The sequence below is a fragment of the Copidosoma floridanum genome, unplaced genomic scaffold (assembly GCF_036245765.1).
Source record: "Copidosoma floridanum isolate Cflo_tuat_1 unplaced genomic scaffold, Cflo_Japanese_pri ptg000001l, whole genome shotgun sequence".
NCBI lineage: Eukaryota > Metazoa > Arthropoda > Insecta > Hymenoptera > Encyrtidae > Copidosoma > Copidosoma floridanum.
The window spans coordinates 20,303,292-20,322,144 of record NW_028321878.1 but is presented as its reverse complement, the minus strand read 5'-3'; the positions used below and the strand labels follow the sequence as shown (position 1 = coordinate 20,322,144).

The 18,853-nt window shown below is 34.3% G+C and overlaps 2 protein-coding genes across 7 annotated transcripts; one reads left to right on the top strand and one right to left on the bottom strand.

Moving 5' to 3' along the window:
- The first annotated feature begins 3,798 nt into the window (after positions 1-3,798).
- lolal (longitudinals lacking protein-like) lies at positions 3,799-8,096 on the top strand. 6 transcript variants are annotated; one of them, XM_014357616.3, is made up of 4 exons: positions 3,799-4,107; positions 5,013-5,253; positions 5,687-5,900; positions 6,306-8,096. In XM_014357616.3, exons 2-3 carry the CDS (start codon positions 5,065-5,067, stop codon positions 5,879-5,881), a joined length of 384 nt encoding a protein of 127 aa, XP_014213102.1. In that variant the 5' UTR covers positions 3,799-4,107; positions 5,013-5,064; the 3' UTR covers positions 5,882-5,900; positions 6,306-8,096. The 6 variants fall into 6 exon arrangements, with proteins under 6 accessions (XP_014213102.1, XP_014213104.1, XP_089448076.1 ...); XM_014357618.3 differs by having other exon boundaries at positions 3,800-4,096; XM_089591950.1 differs by lacking the exon at positions 3,799-4,107 and adding an exon at positions 4,454-4,629.
- Positions 8,097-8,299: 203 nt separating this feature from the next.
- On the bottom strand, positions 8,300-18,602 carry LOC106642759 (arrestin domain-containing protein 2). Its single transcript, XM_014357620.2, has 8 exons — positions 18,146-18,602; positions 12,807-12,962; positions 11,152-11,366; positions 10,870-11,058; positions 10,043-10,248; positions 9,717-9,964; positions 9,239-9,367; positions 8,300-9,137 (listed from the first exon to the last, which is right to left on the bottom strand). Exons 1-8 carry the CDS (start codon positions 18,261-18,263, stop codon positions 9,127-9,129), a joined length of 1,272 nt encoding a protein of 423 aa, XP_014213106.2. The 5' UTR covers positions 18,264-18,602; the 3' UTR covers positions 8,300-9,126.
- Positions 18,603-18,853: the final 251 nt, after the last annotated feature.

The window sequence follows — 18,853 nt, the reverse complement described above, 5'->3', positions numbered from 1 at the left end:
AAAGAAAAAAAGACAATAAAAATGGAGAGAAAAGAAAGAGCGGGAATCTGGGGTGCAATACGCCAGAGCAATAAATTATTGCCTATAATGAATAATTCGAGGTGTAAACCGACTCCTAGCGCCCCTAGCGTATTTAATCTGAACTCGAGTTGGGTCCAGCCGCCAATGATTTAAATTTTAACGGAATCGTCTGGTTTTCATGTACGTCTGTACGACTGTGATTGTTTGTAGGGTTGCAGTTAATAATGCTTTATTTAGTTAATTTAAGTGATGTGGTTGAATACGTGGGGCCAGGTTCTCGAAAATATATTGAAGGCGAGAGTGTGGCAAATTGGCATTCTGTGTAAGGGCACCACTTCATACATAGATTTTACATCTGATTTTAACTTTTCCCAAGTTTGCTTCCTCAGTGCACGTAGCTATTTTAATCTGCTCTTTCTTCGTCCTGCACGAATTTTTTCGCAATGCTTAGGTATTTATCTTACAAACCATTATTAACTACAACCTTACAAATAATCACAGTAGTACACTGACGTAAGCATTAAAACCAGACGATTCCCTTTCAATTTTTTGGACCCAACTCGAGTTCAGATAAAATACGCTAGGGGCGCTAGGAGTCGGATTACATCTCAAATACACCTACTTGAATGCAATAATCAATCAATGTTATTTTCTTCGTACCTATACAAATAAAGACTTTCTGCATGTATTAACCGCGGTAAAATATTAACTTTCACTATTACAAGAATACTTTGGAAGAAATCTCAGGTGTGTTTTGGTATGAAATAGTTCCCTCAGATCTCGGGTAAGATTTCACCTAATGGTCGTAGACTGGGTCTCCTTTAATTAACAGACGCAGCCACATCTTTTTTACACTTTATCTTAATATCCCTAAAAAAATATCAGATTTCTAAATCACTTTTTTCATATCAGCTCGTCATAATCGACGTTTTCCTCATTTGTGTCATAAGGGAGCTGTTAATTGACAATCGTTTTCATCATCGTCATCATCATTATTCTCATCTTGTTCGTCCTCTTTCTTCTTCTTCCTCCGCATCTCTCTTAGTTGAATCTCCTCGACAAACTTCTTTACTGTTTAGAGAATATATGATTCACATAATTAATTAGGAATGATTCGTTTGCAATATTTTTTATTTCATCTGGTAAAATTTATGGTGTCCTAAAATTGTGTAACAAAAAATTTCTTCACAATGCTTTTTTAATCATTTTATTGTGTCTCCTCTCTACACTGCACTTTAAATGTAATGTTTTTTTATAATAAAAATTATTGTGTAAGTACGATGTCCACTTAAACGCAGTCACAAGAAAAACATTAAACAAGCGGTCAAATTTATGCATTTAAGGTATGACCAATCCACGGTTTGCCAGAGCAGAAAGTACGATTTAACTGTAGGATTTTAGTTGGAGGTTATATTTCATTTTTTCACCAAAAATATTACATGTTACAAATCAATTTGTCTGCCATTTCAAAACGCTTTTTGTTGAATCTTATGTTAGAGGATGATACTGAAGATATGAATGGCGAACACAAATGTCTCATAAGATTGATAAGTTTTATACTAAAACTTGGGTCAGAAAATGACACGTAAAAAATTAATCTGCTATAAAACGATTTTTTTTAACAAAACTATATTTTAATGAGATCTACAACTTTTAATTGTATATAAAATGTTAACTACAAATATAGCGTAGAAAAGTAGGATGCAGTAATGGTAGTTTTCGTACCTGGTGGCACATGTCGCCAGGACAAGCACCAGCTCCGAGGGACCTGCGGAGCACAGCCCTAAGGACTCCTTGTGCTTACCCTGGTTACCATGAGCACCAGGTGCGGACCCTATTTTTCCTACCGAGAGCACACCAGCCTCTAAAAACGCTCAAGTTAGGAAAAACGAGTTTTTAGCTATCATGAAACCTATTATTACCATTTATGGCATTAAGACTCCAGTATAAAGAGTGTCCTACGAAAATGTTGTGTTTTTTTGTGATCTACAACTTTGTCATTGAACGCAAACGTGTAAAATGTATGTGCTGAAATTTAGAGCTAAAAAACTTGTTTTTTAATTTTAGAGTGCTGTAGTAAAAATGCTGCCAAAATCTTTTTTCCGATTGAAAACTGACCGAATGCAACGCATAAGTTTTGACGTTGAACTTGAAGTTACTTACAAAGTTCGAGCCTATTTGAATAAGAATTACTTCAGGTAGTCAAAAAATTGATAAAAATTGAAAACGTACACTCGCCGTACCTTGATTCGCAAACCGCGAAGTTTAAATTCTTAAATTTTTTAATGACAAATAAACATAAAGTATGATTTTAAGATTGTTCAATAGTTGTTAATATGATAGTTGTTTATCATTATATTTTTATTTTATGGTTATGGTTGTTCCTCGTGTTTTAATACGATAAATTACTTCAAGAATTCAAACTTCGCGGTTTGCGAATCAAGGTACGGTGAGTGTACCTACATACTGGCTCTGTTCGGAAATGATACTTTGGTTAAGTATTAAGTTGGTACCTACCCCCACCCTGGCTTAACTAACTGACTGTGCGTTCGCACATGTAAACAATAGTTAATCAGCTGGTCACGTTTTGGCGCACTGTGAGGCTTTCAAGTCCTCTCTTTAACCTTAAAAGCGCTTAAAAGCCATAGCGCAGTTGTAGGCAATATAATCATTTATCAATTATATCGATTGAATAAAATTTTTATTGGCAGTTTGAGTACATTTTTGCCATAACACAAATACAATTAAAATTATATTACACATTTAATTCCATTACATATATATACATATGATATATACATATCAAATTAATGGAGTATAAAGGCGCCCTTTTTAAATACAATAAATAAAGTTTTACATAAGAAGGAAACCAAATAGTTATGAACAATGCATAAGGTTATACATAAATACAAATTGCAAGACGTTGTGAGTCTAGTAGACCCATACATTTTAACTTAAGTGATCTGTTAAGTAAATTATTAACTATTGTTAAGTAAGATTAAGTAACTTAAATTTCTCTTTTAGAACTGAATGGAATTTAGTGTTAGTATAATATATACCTCTATAGCTCCTAAGTATAAATATAAACCATTATATGCTCAGCTTAGCCCCATGAATAAATTCTGCTAATATTCTCAGCATATCTTTATCCATAACACTTAGCATAAAAATCATGGAAAAGTTGCCAATTTCTTGAAATGTCACTAGATTCTTTAGCTTATCCCGCATAACGGCTCTTTCCTTTTCATATAGTCGACAGTGCCAGAATACATGGTCAATTGTGTCTTGTGTTCCACCACATTTACATAGATCACTATTTGTAATATGATATTTATACAAGTAATAATTAAGGGACATGTGGCCACTTCTCATTCTGTTAAAAATAACTATCGACTTCCTGTCAAAGCCTGAGTTTCGAAACCATGGGAACTTGTACCTAGTGTGATAGAATTTGAAATACTCTGTTCCCTTAGAATGTGCAAGCTCTTTTAGTTTGGTTTCATTATCATATTGACATTTGGATTTAAACAGTCCAAAAAGATCTGAACTAGGAATCGCCTCATCCAGAAATAATCAATTATATCATTGTAAGTATTCCGCTGAGGACATCTATATTTGCTTGACGCTTGACCATAATCAGCGCATACGATAAACGATATACGAACACGAGGAGTAGTAGCCTACAATAGGTAAGGTAAATACCTGCTACCCACTACACTAGAGTATGAATTTTTTACTAGCTGCTGCTCGAATAATTTTTGTGCCAATGTTTTCCCAGAGTCAAGTATACCTATATTGTACTCTAATACAGGAAACGAGAACAACTGTGACCCTGCATGACTAGACTTAGACATTTGGATCACGTTGAAGTTGTTGGACCTGAAGAAGGCCTTAAACTGTTGAATTTAGTGATTTTGCTCTGTCAAGTCATCTACTGTGTTCCGTTGTTGTGTTGCAGTGCTTGTGTTTAGAAAAATATATTGCCTTAGCATCTGCTGTTGACGTAAAATTACGACAACGACGACGACGACGACGACGACGAGGACGAGGACGCGCCAAGACGACGCGGACGAAGGTGAGTTGCTGGTGAGTTGTGGGCTGGTTGTTGTTGTGTCTCTTGTTTTTTGAGTACTCGCAGGGGAGGGGGATCATTACCGCGTGTTGGTGCTGTAACGAGGTAACAGTAGCACGTCAACAAGCTCATGTTCGACGTACCTACTTTCAAGTCGCAATTGTGCTTCTTACTAGTAACGGTCACACACATCGCCGAACCGAAAATCGGTTTCCCAGCTCTGTTCCAAGAGGTAGTTGCAGCCTTTGTTGACGGCCTAAGGCGAAAGTGGATGACAACGACGCGGGAAAGCGGAAGAACATGAACCTCCGGAGCTAACCTAAAATAGATGCTGGGCCCTCGGTAGAGAGACGTGTAGTTATACTTTTTTTTGCCCCGTTGTACCGTTACGTATCAGGAGGTTACGTGCGGTTTTTTGGCTTTACTCTCTCTCTCTCTCTCTCCCTCGGTTCGTTTGCTTGTTTGTGATGAATCGACACGAACTCTGAACGAAGCAGAAGAGTCGAAGCTATACAGTTATAGGGTCTATTTATGAGGTAGGCGCTCTGTTATTGGTAAAGCTCTGGAGCAGGAGGAGAGGAAATTAATGGTATCGATTGTCGCGAGCTCTGCCTTTATTTTCGTGTGCTAAATGGGTAATCATGACATTCAAACGAATCCGTGGGAGACTCTCACGGGAGTCACGGGGCGCTGTATAGAGATTGTGATGGCGCTGTTTCGGAGCGCGCGGGCCATGGCTTGAAAACAGATTGCTCGATCGTCCCCTCGTCAATCGCCCACAGGAGGGGAGGAGGGTCGTAGGTGGCAACGAGAGTACATTCACCTGCATAGTATACATTTTAGATGTGTTTGCAAAATAGTACCTATACCTAATGAGCTTCTTCATTATGCAGAGGGAATTGATTTTCAATATTTGCAGGTAGTAGTTGTCACAGGGATACTGAGTCAGGGGATACACAATTCAAAGCAGAATGGCTGGAGAACAACAGCAGTTCTTTCTCAAATGGAATGATTTCCAGTCTAATATGGTATCGTCCTTCAAACATCTTCGAGATGAAAAGAGTTTTACGGATGTCACTTTAGCATGTGATGGACAGACCTGCAAGGCACACAAAATGGTCCTTTCGGCGTGCAGTCCATACTTCAAATCACTGCTGGAAGTAAGTTTTGTTATTGGAATTCAGCTACTTTATTGCGTTAAACTTTTCAATAGAATCATACATACACTGCTTATTTTTTTTTTTTTTTTTTAATTATTTGTCATTCAACCCTTCGTTTATATGTTACCATACATGACTTTCAATCACCTTTACATCTTTTAGTTTATGTACTCTACCTATGTAGTAACTTTTTATGATGCATTGATCATTATTTGTTTGTTTTATTTAAAATAGAGTATTTCTTGTTAAACATTCTACCTATATCATTTTTGCTACGATAAAGCACATTTTGATCTATGTACAAGTATTTTTTGTATTTGTCTTATGAAACTCTTGGATTTATTTGAGTATTGAAACATGAATGATGATAATTAAAAAAATAAAAATAAACACTTTCACTCAACTGATTATTATTTTAAATTCTCTGTTACAGGAAAATCCGTCCAAACACCCAATTATTATATTGAAAGATGTTGCATACCCTCATCTCCAAGCTATTTTAGAGTTTATGTATGCTGGTGAAGTGAACGTATCACAGGACCAATTACCAGCATTTTTAAAAACAGCAGATCGACTAAAAGTCAAGGGCTTGGCAGAAGCTCCTAATGCCATCAAAAGAGAAGGTTAACTGTTAGTGATTAATTTTGGTGAGTTCATATATATTTTTATTCTGATAACATTTAATTCCTCCAGTATGGTATTCGTATGTAAGGTGATTTTTGCTAAGAAAATATTTTTATTGATTTTTTGACACATATGTGTGTGATATCATACATATGTAAGCTTATAAAGTTTTTGCATCACTATAACAAATTATGAGAAATGTGACTGTTTCTAAATTTTCTAGAACAGATGAGTATAGTTTTGTCATGTTTTGAAACTTTCTGAGCCAACTTATTACCATGTAATGTCATTGATATTGAAAATAATGAAATAACTTAGTCAAGCCACGACTAACTTGAAAAATTTATTTTTCCATTACTTCCTTTGAAATACGGACATTATAGTATAAAATTTGACGTATTAAGCAAAAATATTTTATTCATTTTCAGATATTTTGGAGGGTACGTGAATTATGCAAGAGTGTTGTAAAGTGATTGCGTTATAAAAACAACACATAAAGATACCATAGAAATTTTGAAAATACTTGCACTAGAATTACTGACCTCTGATTCTTGATTAGGATTAATACAACCAATATCATTATTAGATATGAATACATTTAATAAGTTGCAAGTTGGAAAAAATTTTATTATTCAATTTCACTGTATCATTGTGCTGTTTGTTAATGATTGTCTTTCTTAGCTTAACCGATTCCATTAATTGTATTTTTGGGAAAGCTCTAAACAGACTTAAACTATTTATAATAGTAGAAGTAAAGTTCACATAGTGAATCAAGTTTATTGTAAAAAAACATCGAAAGTCTCATTTGAAGTTGCACAACGTGACATATTCAAATATATAAGCATTTATTGCTTTTTCTTTATTGGATACCTTTTCTATGTGAAATTCACCCTTGATTCCTGTGTTTTACAACTAAATTTTCACCTATTTCTACAAACTTATTAGATTTCTGGTTTATTGTTTATGAAAATTAAAGACGTTTTTATTATAAGTCATAACGCCCTTAATGCAATATTCCTTTTTTCTCTGTGATCCTTTCTCTATTGTACAAAATTTATCAAAAAAATAATAGAATGCAATGAAATCTCTAAGCGTTATGATTTATAGCAATCATGTCTTTACATAACCAAATACTGCCAGTGTGGTAATTATATTGGCGTATTCGTATTATTACCGATAGACCAAATTTATTTATGATAATAATACATTAAAAGGTTGTTAGTCCTAAATCGAGGAAAATGGATTATTGTATCATAAAGTGAGCAAATTTTGTAAAGCTGGAGCGCACAGTTCCTTTTCCTCTTCATAAAATACAGGACCATTGTAGAAAAAAAAAAGAAAAATGCAAATAGATAAGAAACGTGTTTGATGAAAAAAAAAAAAAAAAATTAAAAAAAATAATAAATAAAAACAAATAAAAGTTTGAAGAAGTGAATATCGGTTAAAGACGCACTGTCGAGTCTTACAATAAATTTACCGTAATTTAGACTTGTAATTATTGTTTTTCGATGATATTTTTTTGTAAAGTTCTATATCATAATTTAAATTTTTTATCTTGAAATGTTTTTGATGCAAGATATGTACACTTTGTAACATTTTTTAATCGAATTTCTTTAAATTGAGACACATAAATAGTTGTTAAGACCTTATCGTTTTATACAAAACCGTTTGTATTGACTTATTAAGCGAGCGTAACGGTGTCTATACTCTGTAAGACGGTAAAACTTGAGTAACTTCGAAATAACGTAATTAGTTTGTGATTAAAAAAATTGTTTAAACCATCAATAAGATTATAAGATAAAAGATAAAAAAAGATGGAAGCGTTGTTTTAATAGACTAAAATATACCGAACATTTTTTGGTGAATAAATATATTGTAGAAATTGTCTTGATCGCCAAAAAACTATTATGACTAACTTTTGTAGTTATTTCGTGGAATTCGACTTATATTTCCATAATTTGTTTATCACCATTTCAATTTTATCAAAATTATCTCTGAAGCTAATAGAAATGAGTGTTCTTTCACGTCATCTTGAATTATTTAAAGTTATAACAATATTATGCTTTTACTATTTATAGTAAATTAAGATTTACTTTTGCTACTGACTGCTAGTATGACTCGATGATGACAGATGATGATAATATGACGAAGATCATGATGACAATGATCATGATGATGATTATAACAATATTAAGATGTTGAAATATAAAATAAATTGTGTAAATACATGAAATCTGCTTTCTTTTTTTCAAATTTCCAACTCTATACAATAATATTTTTGCTACTGCGTAGTTCTTTGCTCCACAGAAAATAGCCTTGAAAAATACATTTAATTTAGATGAATTGGGAGAAAAAAATTGAGACCAATTTAATATGATACAATGTATTTTTGCATTTAAATGCATGATATATAAAACAAGTGTCATCACAAAATTTGAAAAATTTAATTTCAAAAAACTTAAGCAGTATAAAAAGTGCAACGTACGATTGGTAAAGTAGTGTAACTACTTGGCAAATTTGCATGACTTTTCAGTAATACAATTATTTAGAACAAATACTTTCTTATTATTATTTTTGTCATTTCACAAAAACCGTGATATTCCATGAAGCTTATATTTCAAAATGGTGAATTAAACTATTTCAAAAAAATACTTTCTTTCAAATGTGCGCATTAGTATTCCCTAAATACATTTGAATTAATTTTTTGCGGGGCCGTAAGATGCAAAACCAAAGGTTGTTAGCTTGTTTGGGCCTTGTGTCACATGGAAAAAGTTGTAAAAAAAATATTAAGCACGGAATTTCGACAATTTTATTTTATAACTTAAATTACCGCATTTTTTGTGAAATGAATTATGTATAAGTAAACAAGCTTCATGATCATTTAAAAGAAGATGATACTTACATTAACATGAATAAGCGCATCACGTTTTAATCGTTTTAACGAAGTTGTATAGCTTTTTGTTCAAACGTACACTAAAATAACGTGTACATTGGCTAGCGCATGTACAATAATCATTAAATCTCATTTAAACAATCAGATTTGTGCCTTACAGTTTAGTTTATATATTAACATATACGTAATAAATATATTTTTAAGAATATATAATTCGTATTCACAATGAAGCACTACTTGAGCGTCAAACGTTTCGTAGAAATTACATAGTTTCTTTCATAGTCTTTGAAGCGAGTATTGTCTTAGTAAGTCTATTATCACAATCCTGTTCAGTCAAACCAAGTACTATAAAGTATCTATGTGGAATCTGCGAAGAAATTTAATCAGGAGTTATAAAACTAATAGAGTAGTTGACGGACATTAGAGATAAAATTTAACATTTTTAACATTAAGAAAATCCGCACTTACAAGGCATTGGCGTGGGAAATCTGTAGACAGGATATCTAGGAGCAAACTGGACATCGGCTCCATACATGCCCTGTTCGTTTGGTGTAATCGTTTTACTTCCAGAAATGCACTCCTCATAGGCTGGAGGAGCTATGAGATGAAAAAATATTTAATATGAATTATTGAAACAATCATGTTTGTAGTAAGTTAGTTAAAATTGGTCAAGCACAAGAATAACACATGTCGCTTAATGCATTTTTTTTTCGTTGCTAATTACGAATCAACAGCTCACATTTCTTGATCACGTTACATTTTCATTTTGATTAATAAGAAAAACGTTACCATAAAATAGAACGAAAACTGCGACGTGTCGGAGCGATTTAAATTTTAGATTAGTATTCATCGTTGAAAAAAAGTATCAGTTGAGCGGACACACGCTGTGCCTATCTTATGTATTTCACTTTAATGATCTTGCTGCATTATTGAAGAACAAACTCACGCATAGCGTCCATCGGTACAAGTTGTGGGACTCCACTGGTGACAGAAGGCGGTGCGCCCACGATGACGAAGCCAATCGGGTTTACGGGTTGGGACATGTGTTGCCCAACAGCTGGGCTCATCTGTTCGATGAGTGGTGCCGCGGGGGCGGCGCACGGTGGTGCCGGGATCGTGCCGGCCGCAGCCGCACGGCCGTAAATCGGCACGGTGCCGATCTCAACGGGGTAAGACTTTTTAATCGGGAAGCGTCTGTGGGCATCAACCATTTTGTTTTTATCGTCACATGAGCGTTTGATTTCAGTGTATTTATTGGAGATAGATACTCACAATCCGGATACGCTCAAAGTTAGGTGGAGCTTGTAGCAAAGGTCTATGAGAGAGCAGTTTTCCAGGCGTGAGGGTGGCACCGGCGGCACCTCCAGTTTCAATATGGTCTCGCCGATTTTTGGAAAGGGCCCCACTACTTTAGTCTTCTTTACGATCTCGCTGCTGAGCTTTTTGTCTTTCGGCGACGACGTGTAGAATGTCATGCTCTTCAAAAAATTGAGCAAATTCACGGTAAAATAATAATAAAATGTGATATTAAGTCTAGTTATGATTCGCGTGTGCATCAGACGTTTGTAGGAGGAAAAAAATGTTTTTGGAGCTAGTTGAGCTCTGCAAGATGTATACACTACAGAGGGCCAAGATCGGCCACCATTTTCAGGACTTCAACACAGAAACTGTATGTCTATGTATGTCATTCAACTTATTAAGCTCACAGACGTGAGATTTCGAGCCAGTGATTGGCTGATTAGGATCGTGTGCGTGTTGGTCCTGAATATGGCAGAGATAATCAAGAGAAGCTCCCGCATTTGCCACACTACCCCTTGACCTTCTGTAGTGTAATCTTATTGATTCGTTCCCTGCGAAATTCAAATTTAATTTGAGAATCACTGTTACCCGGATGGTAAACATGGCAATTTTTGAATTTTGCGGGGAAAGAATCAAAATACCGTGTGTGTACAATTAAAGTACGAGTGATGGGAAAGTTGTGCAGATAACAAAATAGTTCGGACTCAAAACTCTTTGTCAACAAAAAAAAGTTGCAAAAACGTTACTGGAAAAACAAGAGAGTACAGGCAATATGATGCTAAAAAGTAGGGCCCAAGCACCTTTTCCAGATTGAGCTTCATTTTGGTAAAGTCAACTCGAGTGGAGTTGTTATCGTACTTGACGACCAGCTCAATCGTCTCCCCAGGAACGAAGCCCTTGACTCGGCTTCCCAAACGAATATTTACTCCGCCATCGCTGAGTACACACCAGTAGCGAAAGTTGCGCCGGAACTCTTCGCTGATGCCCGTCTAATATCATTATTCATTGTGTACTTTTACAAGGAAAAATAATACATTCGTATAATGAGTATAATTACATTACCATGTGTGCACGTGTCTTACCGATAGATCGTAAACAGCGTTCAAGTCGTAAGATGAGATGACAGAGAAGGCCGATATCACTTTGTGATCGAATTTCCAAGGGCGAGTTAGAAGGACTCTCACGGTGTACCGAACAAATCCTAGTTCATGTTCGATACTGCATGGAATGTTTGAGGGTAGTTGGAAGCTAAAGTGATACGAATGTTCACCAGAGGGTAGCGTCGAATGCTCGTCTCCTGTTGTGTGAAAGAATCATCATTTTGTATTATATGCAATTTATATAATCATAAATTGTTACATAAATCATAGGGTTGCATAAATCATAAAGGAGGTTCTTGTGGTGTGAACAAATAAAGTAGTCGTTCCAAATCGATATAAGCATTAAAAGTTCACTGTCGACCATAGATCGAAATTTCATATGAATGATCGTGTAACAAAGTTGACTAATGTGGCAGCCGGAAAAAATAGTCGATATGAATCAATGTTTTTCAATTCGCGATATTCGTATAGTCATTCATATCTTGGATCAAATGGCTGCAAGTTGGACACTACATATTAAACATTGGATATGTAATCTCGACCATTTCGACTTGCAGCACTTGTCGATATTTGATGTTGAATATGACTGTCAATTTTCCGTTTTGCATATTTTTTCACAGAATCGGTGTAAAGGACGTGCATAGTATTTTCCATTGAGTTTATTAAAAACTTTTCATCGTCAATCTACAAGGAAAAAGTACTAAAATCTTTGTCTATAAATTCATTGGATGTAGTATCTTACTATTTAATTGAGGTTGTCCATTACTACTCTAAGTACTGCAAGAACTAGCTTTTCGAAAAAATAACGACCTCTTCCATTTTTTAATTGTATTCAATTTTCGCAATTTTTTAAATCAAGAGCCTACATTTCTTTGTTAAAGTTTACGCAGCCATGTGGGTCATGGTTTTATTGAGAGATTCACATTTTTCAGCTGACTCAGCCAAAGTGGCGTACTTGTATATACATTCCTCGGACATACTTTTAGTATGTTTATGTTGCAATCATAATATCGAAGTCTGAAATCGATTCAAGGAAAAATATTTTCTGTTTTTTAAATTAACGAAACACTTAACAATCAAAGAATAATACAAGTCGAAGTTTTCGATTTTTTTTTTTTTTTTCAACTTTTGTATTTTTAATAAACCATAGTATTCGAACGACTTTTCAACCAGTAAAAAATTAAATTTCTTGTTTGTGAACCAATTTTGTGTCGCGAAAACTAAAATTTTACATAAATGATTCCACTCTGAGACAGTTTTAACTGGACAATTTAATTCCATACATAAAACATAGAAACATCTGGGTTTATCGATGGGCCTCTTGTTATTCACGGAATCGTATTTGGATCCCAGACTACTCGGTTAAAAAACTTAAATTTTTTTTTTAATTTTTAAACTTGTTATTTACATAAAAGTGTGTCCTTATGTTTAGAAAATTTTATTTTTTTGTCCCAAATTAAGAATGAGGATTTTCTAATGCATATTTTGTAAATAGTACGTTTGAAGTTGTACCATCATTTGAAACACCCTTCTGACATATCGTTCAGGATTGAAAATACTTACATATTTTCTCCGTGGAAAACAAAACTTAATATAAAATTTAGAATTAGTATGTAACGAAATTCAAGTCAACTTGCCTATACCATTGCCAAGCAGTCGATTAGTAACGCTAAAATAATGCTGGTTGCCTCTGTAATGTTCAATCCGAGTCTGACTTCGTCCACTGCTGTCTTTATCTCTTTTTTTTTTCGTCCAATGAGTTTCGGCTTCACCGCAAGCTTCCATGCGAATTTCTGAAAATTTCAGACATATGTTCGGTTTAGTGTACTCGCGTATTTAATTATAAAATTTTCAGAGATAAAAACTAATGTTTATTGCTTTTACTATCGTTATTATCAATAATACTATTATTATAATAATAATTATTATTATTGTTGCTGTTGTGGTAAACATTTTTATTTGATAAGTTTTCTTAACACCTCAGGTAAAAATTAAATCTGTGGCAACAGTGAAAAATGCTTTTAACTCGCTTATCCGCTTCGTGAAAGTAGTTGGTGGGGGTCACATCAGAAAGCGACCGAAGAGCCCATTGTGAGAGAAAATTGCGTAATTTCAGGACTTTTGCTGGCACAATGCTATGAATTTCAAATTAATTATTTTCTGAATCTAGATCCTTCATGTTTGTTATAAGTTTTTTCCCCCAGAACTTTTTGATGCCATTTTCATTACAATAATATAATTATTAAAAATTGAATTGTATCACGTGGACCACCAAAACGCTTCCTGTTAGTTATAACCTTTGTGACGTCATGAATGAACAAACAGTCTTCCCTTAAGCTGAAGAGGACACAAAAAGTATGTTTTTTTTAAATTAAGGTGGCTTGAGCAATTTTTATTGGCTTGATCAAAACTTTTAAGATTCTAGAATTATGTAAAGAAAGCATGCCGAATTCATTTGTGATAAGAAAATACTGGGGTCAACGACCTCATTTTTTCGCAAATCGCTACTGAAAATTCCCCAATTTAACACCTACTCTTATGGACAGTGGTCATAAAATCGACTATGTCTTCGGAAATCTTTGATTAACTTCAAAAATTTAAAATAACTTTTGTTATTTTTTTTTACAAAGAATCTAATAAATTCTTAAAAATATACGGTCAACGACTTAATTTAAGAGAAAATTAGAAGAAAAACATGAAATATTAATCTGATTTGCCTCGCAACATCACTTAATATAATTTCACGGTACTTTTCTGGCGATTTCTTGATCTTGTACTTTGGTTTTATCGAAATAACTATATTTATTGAGCGTGCGGTGGCTCAGTCGGCTAGGCCGTGGATTGGCACGCGGGAGACCGTGGTTTGATTCCCGGCCAGTGCGACTTTTGGGGCAAGTACCTCTGTGACATTCATATGTGCTTTTTCACCACGCAATGCCCCTCGAGGAGGGTTTAGGTAATCTTCTCGCAGCAAAAATTGCCTAATTTCCCCCTACCCCCTCCCAGTAATGGGAGGCCTCCCATCCCTTTCCCAAGTGCTAAGTGCCTATAGTAGTGCCCTTATTAAAGGAGCCGGACATAGAGCACTATAATATATATAAAAAAAAAAAAAACTATATTTATTGAAAAATTCACAGTCGAAGAGCGTTGACTTTTTAGGGGCCCATATTGCACCCTGCCCTAGGTTCGGTAACAACCGTCCAAGCCACCTCAATTTCATTCTGTTTTCGCGATTTTTTTTAATTGAGAAGTGTTTATGAGTCCAAAATATGTATCACGTGTAGATCACTTTTTTTGACAAGTCGGCACTAAGTGCGAAAATAAAGATCGCACAGTTGCTGAATAATATACAATATACATTAGAAAATTACATAGAAATAGTATGCATTAGAAAATTTTTTTTGACAAAGTAACATTTACTTTTGATGCGCATACAACCAGGGGCAAGCATAAGGTGTCCTTTGGTACCAGTGCTTGCCCTAGCGATAAGCACCACTAGTACCAAATCTATTATTTCGATCCATCGAGTCCAAAGTACTTTACGGCCTAGTGCGCAAAACAGAAGTTATGTGTACTCAGTAAGAAAAATATCGTTCGACTTTGTTATTCAATATTTAATAAGCAAACTTAAACGTTTGAAAACGAGTGAAATGAGACCTTTGGCATAGTTTTATACATTCAACAGCTTTTTACTAAAAGAAATTATTAATAAAATTTAACAAAATACATTTTGAAACGACAAAACAAATTTTTAAGTCATCTCAAACTTGTAGATTTTTTGAAAATTTAACAGGCTCACAAAAAAATAAAATAAATATACAAAATTTTATAGTGGTTTATAGTTCAGTTATGAAAAATCAGTTTAGTTCGTTCATACTTACATGAATTTGAAAATTTAGGGCAATAATCATAAAATTTTTTAATTAAAAATAGTTTTGCAATTGAAACTTGAGTACCGAATGACGTGTACGCGATATAACGTTACTCGTGAACAACGGTAAATAGAGAGGTATAATGAATAAAGGGAGGAATGACCTCACAGAAGTAAATGATAAGAGTGCAACGTGCAACTGCATTTTTCACACAACTACACAGTGCACTCGCATTTGTTTGTGAGTACGACTGAGTAGATGATATATTATACGTTATTATGTACGCACTCCTTATATGTATATACTTATACTCCTATCTATAACAATTATATGAGCACAACATTAAGTCGAAGAGATGGAGATCCGAAGGGGGTGCAAACGTTAGTAGTTGTGCCGAGTCAGAATTCTTAGAAATATATCTTTATTTTATAACTACGCAGTATCTACTTACACTGGCATTGAGATGTACTTTTTCATTTATTTTATTATCGATAGAAATCAGAACTATTTCCAACTTTTCCAACAAACTTTTACTGTCTAAATGTGTGGTTATGTATATTTCGTACAAAAATGTAGTTAATTGATGCTGTAAATTTTTACATTTACATGGAATTTTAGTTTTAACAAAGTAGTTATTCCTTTTTTCTTGTGCCGTCACTTACGAATTGAATTGTATAACAAACTCTTCTTCTCGTTTAGTTATTTCTACAACGTTAAATTTTCCCAAACATTTAGCATCGTCATTTACAAGACCAAACAGCGGTGTAAACTTGATAAATAATTAATTTTCAATTAATGACACAAACAATCACATCATACGTCGCAGTGTGTCTATTGGTCCTAAACGGCACTTTGCGTCCCCTTAAGTACAGAAAAATGTTCTCAACTAGCGCGCTCTTCGAGCTTTCAGAACGTATACTAGTACAAAATATACTATTTTACACGGTAAACATAGATTTTTATTCAAGTAATATAACATGCTCTAGTACGATAAGCAAATAAATTCAAAATATTTATTGTAATATCGTAGATGATTGATGCCTGGCAATGCTTGTAGCTAATGTGTCAAAAAATTCATTATTTTTTGTCAACTCATACGTAACACATTCTAGGACATCCTAGCGAAAAATGTAATACATGATGCCTTAAAACGTGTATGTAACCTTTTGCTAATGAATGAACTACCTCGGATGAAAGAATCTTTGGTATATAAGTCAAAACTTTAGTGAAAAATACTAAGTAGTAAAGGCAATTTTTCTGATTTTCATAGCTCCACGAAAGTATTTAACATCTTTTCATATGTTACAATGCACAACTATACACAATAAAACTTTCTATACAACTCGTAAGAACGAAAATATTGAAAAAATGAGTGGCAACATTGTTTTTTGCAATAAACAATCAGGGTGTTTTAGCAAATATAGTATTTAAAGTGTACCTGTGTATCCGTACTTACAGTACGTGGCTCATGTAGAAATAATAATATATAGGTATACACTCGTATGGGCGCGCTCGCTAAAACGCCCCGAACGTACATAGCAAAAAACAATGTTGCTTTTCAATTAACAGATATTTTTTTCGGAGATGGTAAAGGAAAATTAATGGTTTGTTTTTGTGTAACGTATGAAAGTGTTTTTTTTAGAATTATTGTCACCGAGCTCTGAAAAATCGCATTTTTCAAAACTTCAGGAATTTTTTACCCGAAAACTGTGGGGCTTAGGTACTTATATACATCCCAAGTGGTTTTTTGTTCCTAATGTGCCAAAAAATATGAAAATATTTTTTTTCAGATAAAAAAAACAACTTTGACGAAGTTGTTAACAAAAAACTGTTTAAATAATACCTGACCACATTCCTGGGTAGCAGGATGAACTTTTAGGTATAACAGTACCACATTTTGAGCAAGTAAGCCCAAAAAAATGGGTGGGAATAATTTCTCCCGATTTCTCACGGCACGAGTACAATTTCCGTGGCGCTCAATATTTCTATCCTTTACTGTCCAATAACCGAATATATCTATGTATACAACGGCGCCACGGAAATCGTACTCTCCCCGTGATCGATTTTAGTCTTCAGACGTTTACAGCGTCTTTTGGATCGGATCGGGCTGTGATGATAACATCACATGATTTCATACATGCGATTGCAAATTTTCGCTGCGCAATAACTGCAAGAGCATAGTATCGATGTCGTACAGACAAAGACATTATCTTCAATCGTTATCTTAACTATAGTATTAAATGATTCTCTTAATACGATGCTTCGATCGGAGTTTGTAAGTAATTTTGCAATATATTGGATATTTTTTATAAGGAGACAATAGTACAAAAACATAACAGTTGATATTAACTGTTACAAATTATAATAAATTGAAATTTATAGCTTATTATGTGTACTGATTATTATCTATGAATAATCAAAAAATTTTTGAGCAACTGACAAATATTGCTTATTTGATAAATAATTAAATTAATGAGATAATTTTTGCTTGGATACTTATTCCCAAAATTCATTCATTAAATTTTATTTAATTAATATGAATATACAATAGATTTGATGCATATCCAAATTCTAATTAAAAAGTTAGCGACGAATTTCTAGCATTTTAATTTAAAAACAATGACGGGTGTAAGTTTTCCATTGAAGCTGAAATTACATGACGCAATACAGAGTTTTAAATTACTAAGAACCACAACAATGTACCCTAGTTAAATATTAGCAGAATAGGAGTCCAAAAAAGCTTGTTTTTTTTTTATTGTTTATCAGCCCGTTCGGCAGTTTTTATTTGTACTACAATGTATAATACTTAAGTATGTGTAGGTACTCTGTGATATATCACCCCGATCACCTAAAGTGTATGACTGTAGAAACGGCTAGTTATTCAATATTGGGTAGACTACGCATTAATTTGAGGTTTATATGTTATTGTTTACGTTTGAGAACATGAAACCGATAAACGACAACGTAAATGTCGGCACGAGTATCATATCCGGGGGCACGGTATGACACTCATCCCCGAACGAGCTATGGCTACTTAGATGCGAAAAACAAAATGCATTCAAATCTTATGTGGATGTAAGCTTCAGTACATGGAATACACTTACCTCGTATGTTTTTTGACCCGGAAAGCCTTAAAAACACTCTGCCCGAGACAATTTCTCCAGGTAAATAGATGGCACCGGGCTTGTTAAAGTCGATTCGTAAGTCTTGCAATTTAGGCATTTTTCTGCTACTTAAACCTTTAACCAACGGCTACATGACTTGATTACTGATAAATTTTGCTACCTCTCACCTTGTTAAGAATAAACAAAGGGAAGACCAAACAAACTGCACTGAATCATTGATAATATATCTGTTAATCAGGTAAATAAGACGCATGCTTTATAATATGGCGTAACTGGCGTAAACTTTCACCATGCAGGGGAGTGAGATGTATCTCATGAGTCTGGACGTCTAAAGCTCTAAAGTTGTATTTATTACACCTTCCTCCTCTGACAAGTCTTAATTCCTACTGCCAAGTCCAAATTCCAACAGTCAACACGGCAACCACTCACACTCACTGTGACTCACAACCACCAAGCAATGTGACACTATATCCAATCAAACACATAGACATGTAAGAAGTTTAGACTACTCGACAACTCGACTGCTCGTTTTTATGTACGGCATACTGAAGCACAAGTAGAAAGAGATACTACATCGAGCGTGGATATCTGTCTCTCTTGCGAATTTCCAACGGTGTGGAGGTTGAGTCAGTAAACTAAGTCTGGCTGATGCAACCTCCCACAGTTGGCAACGTGCGAGAGAGACAG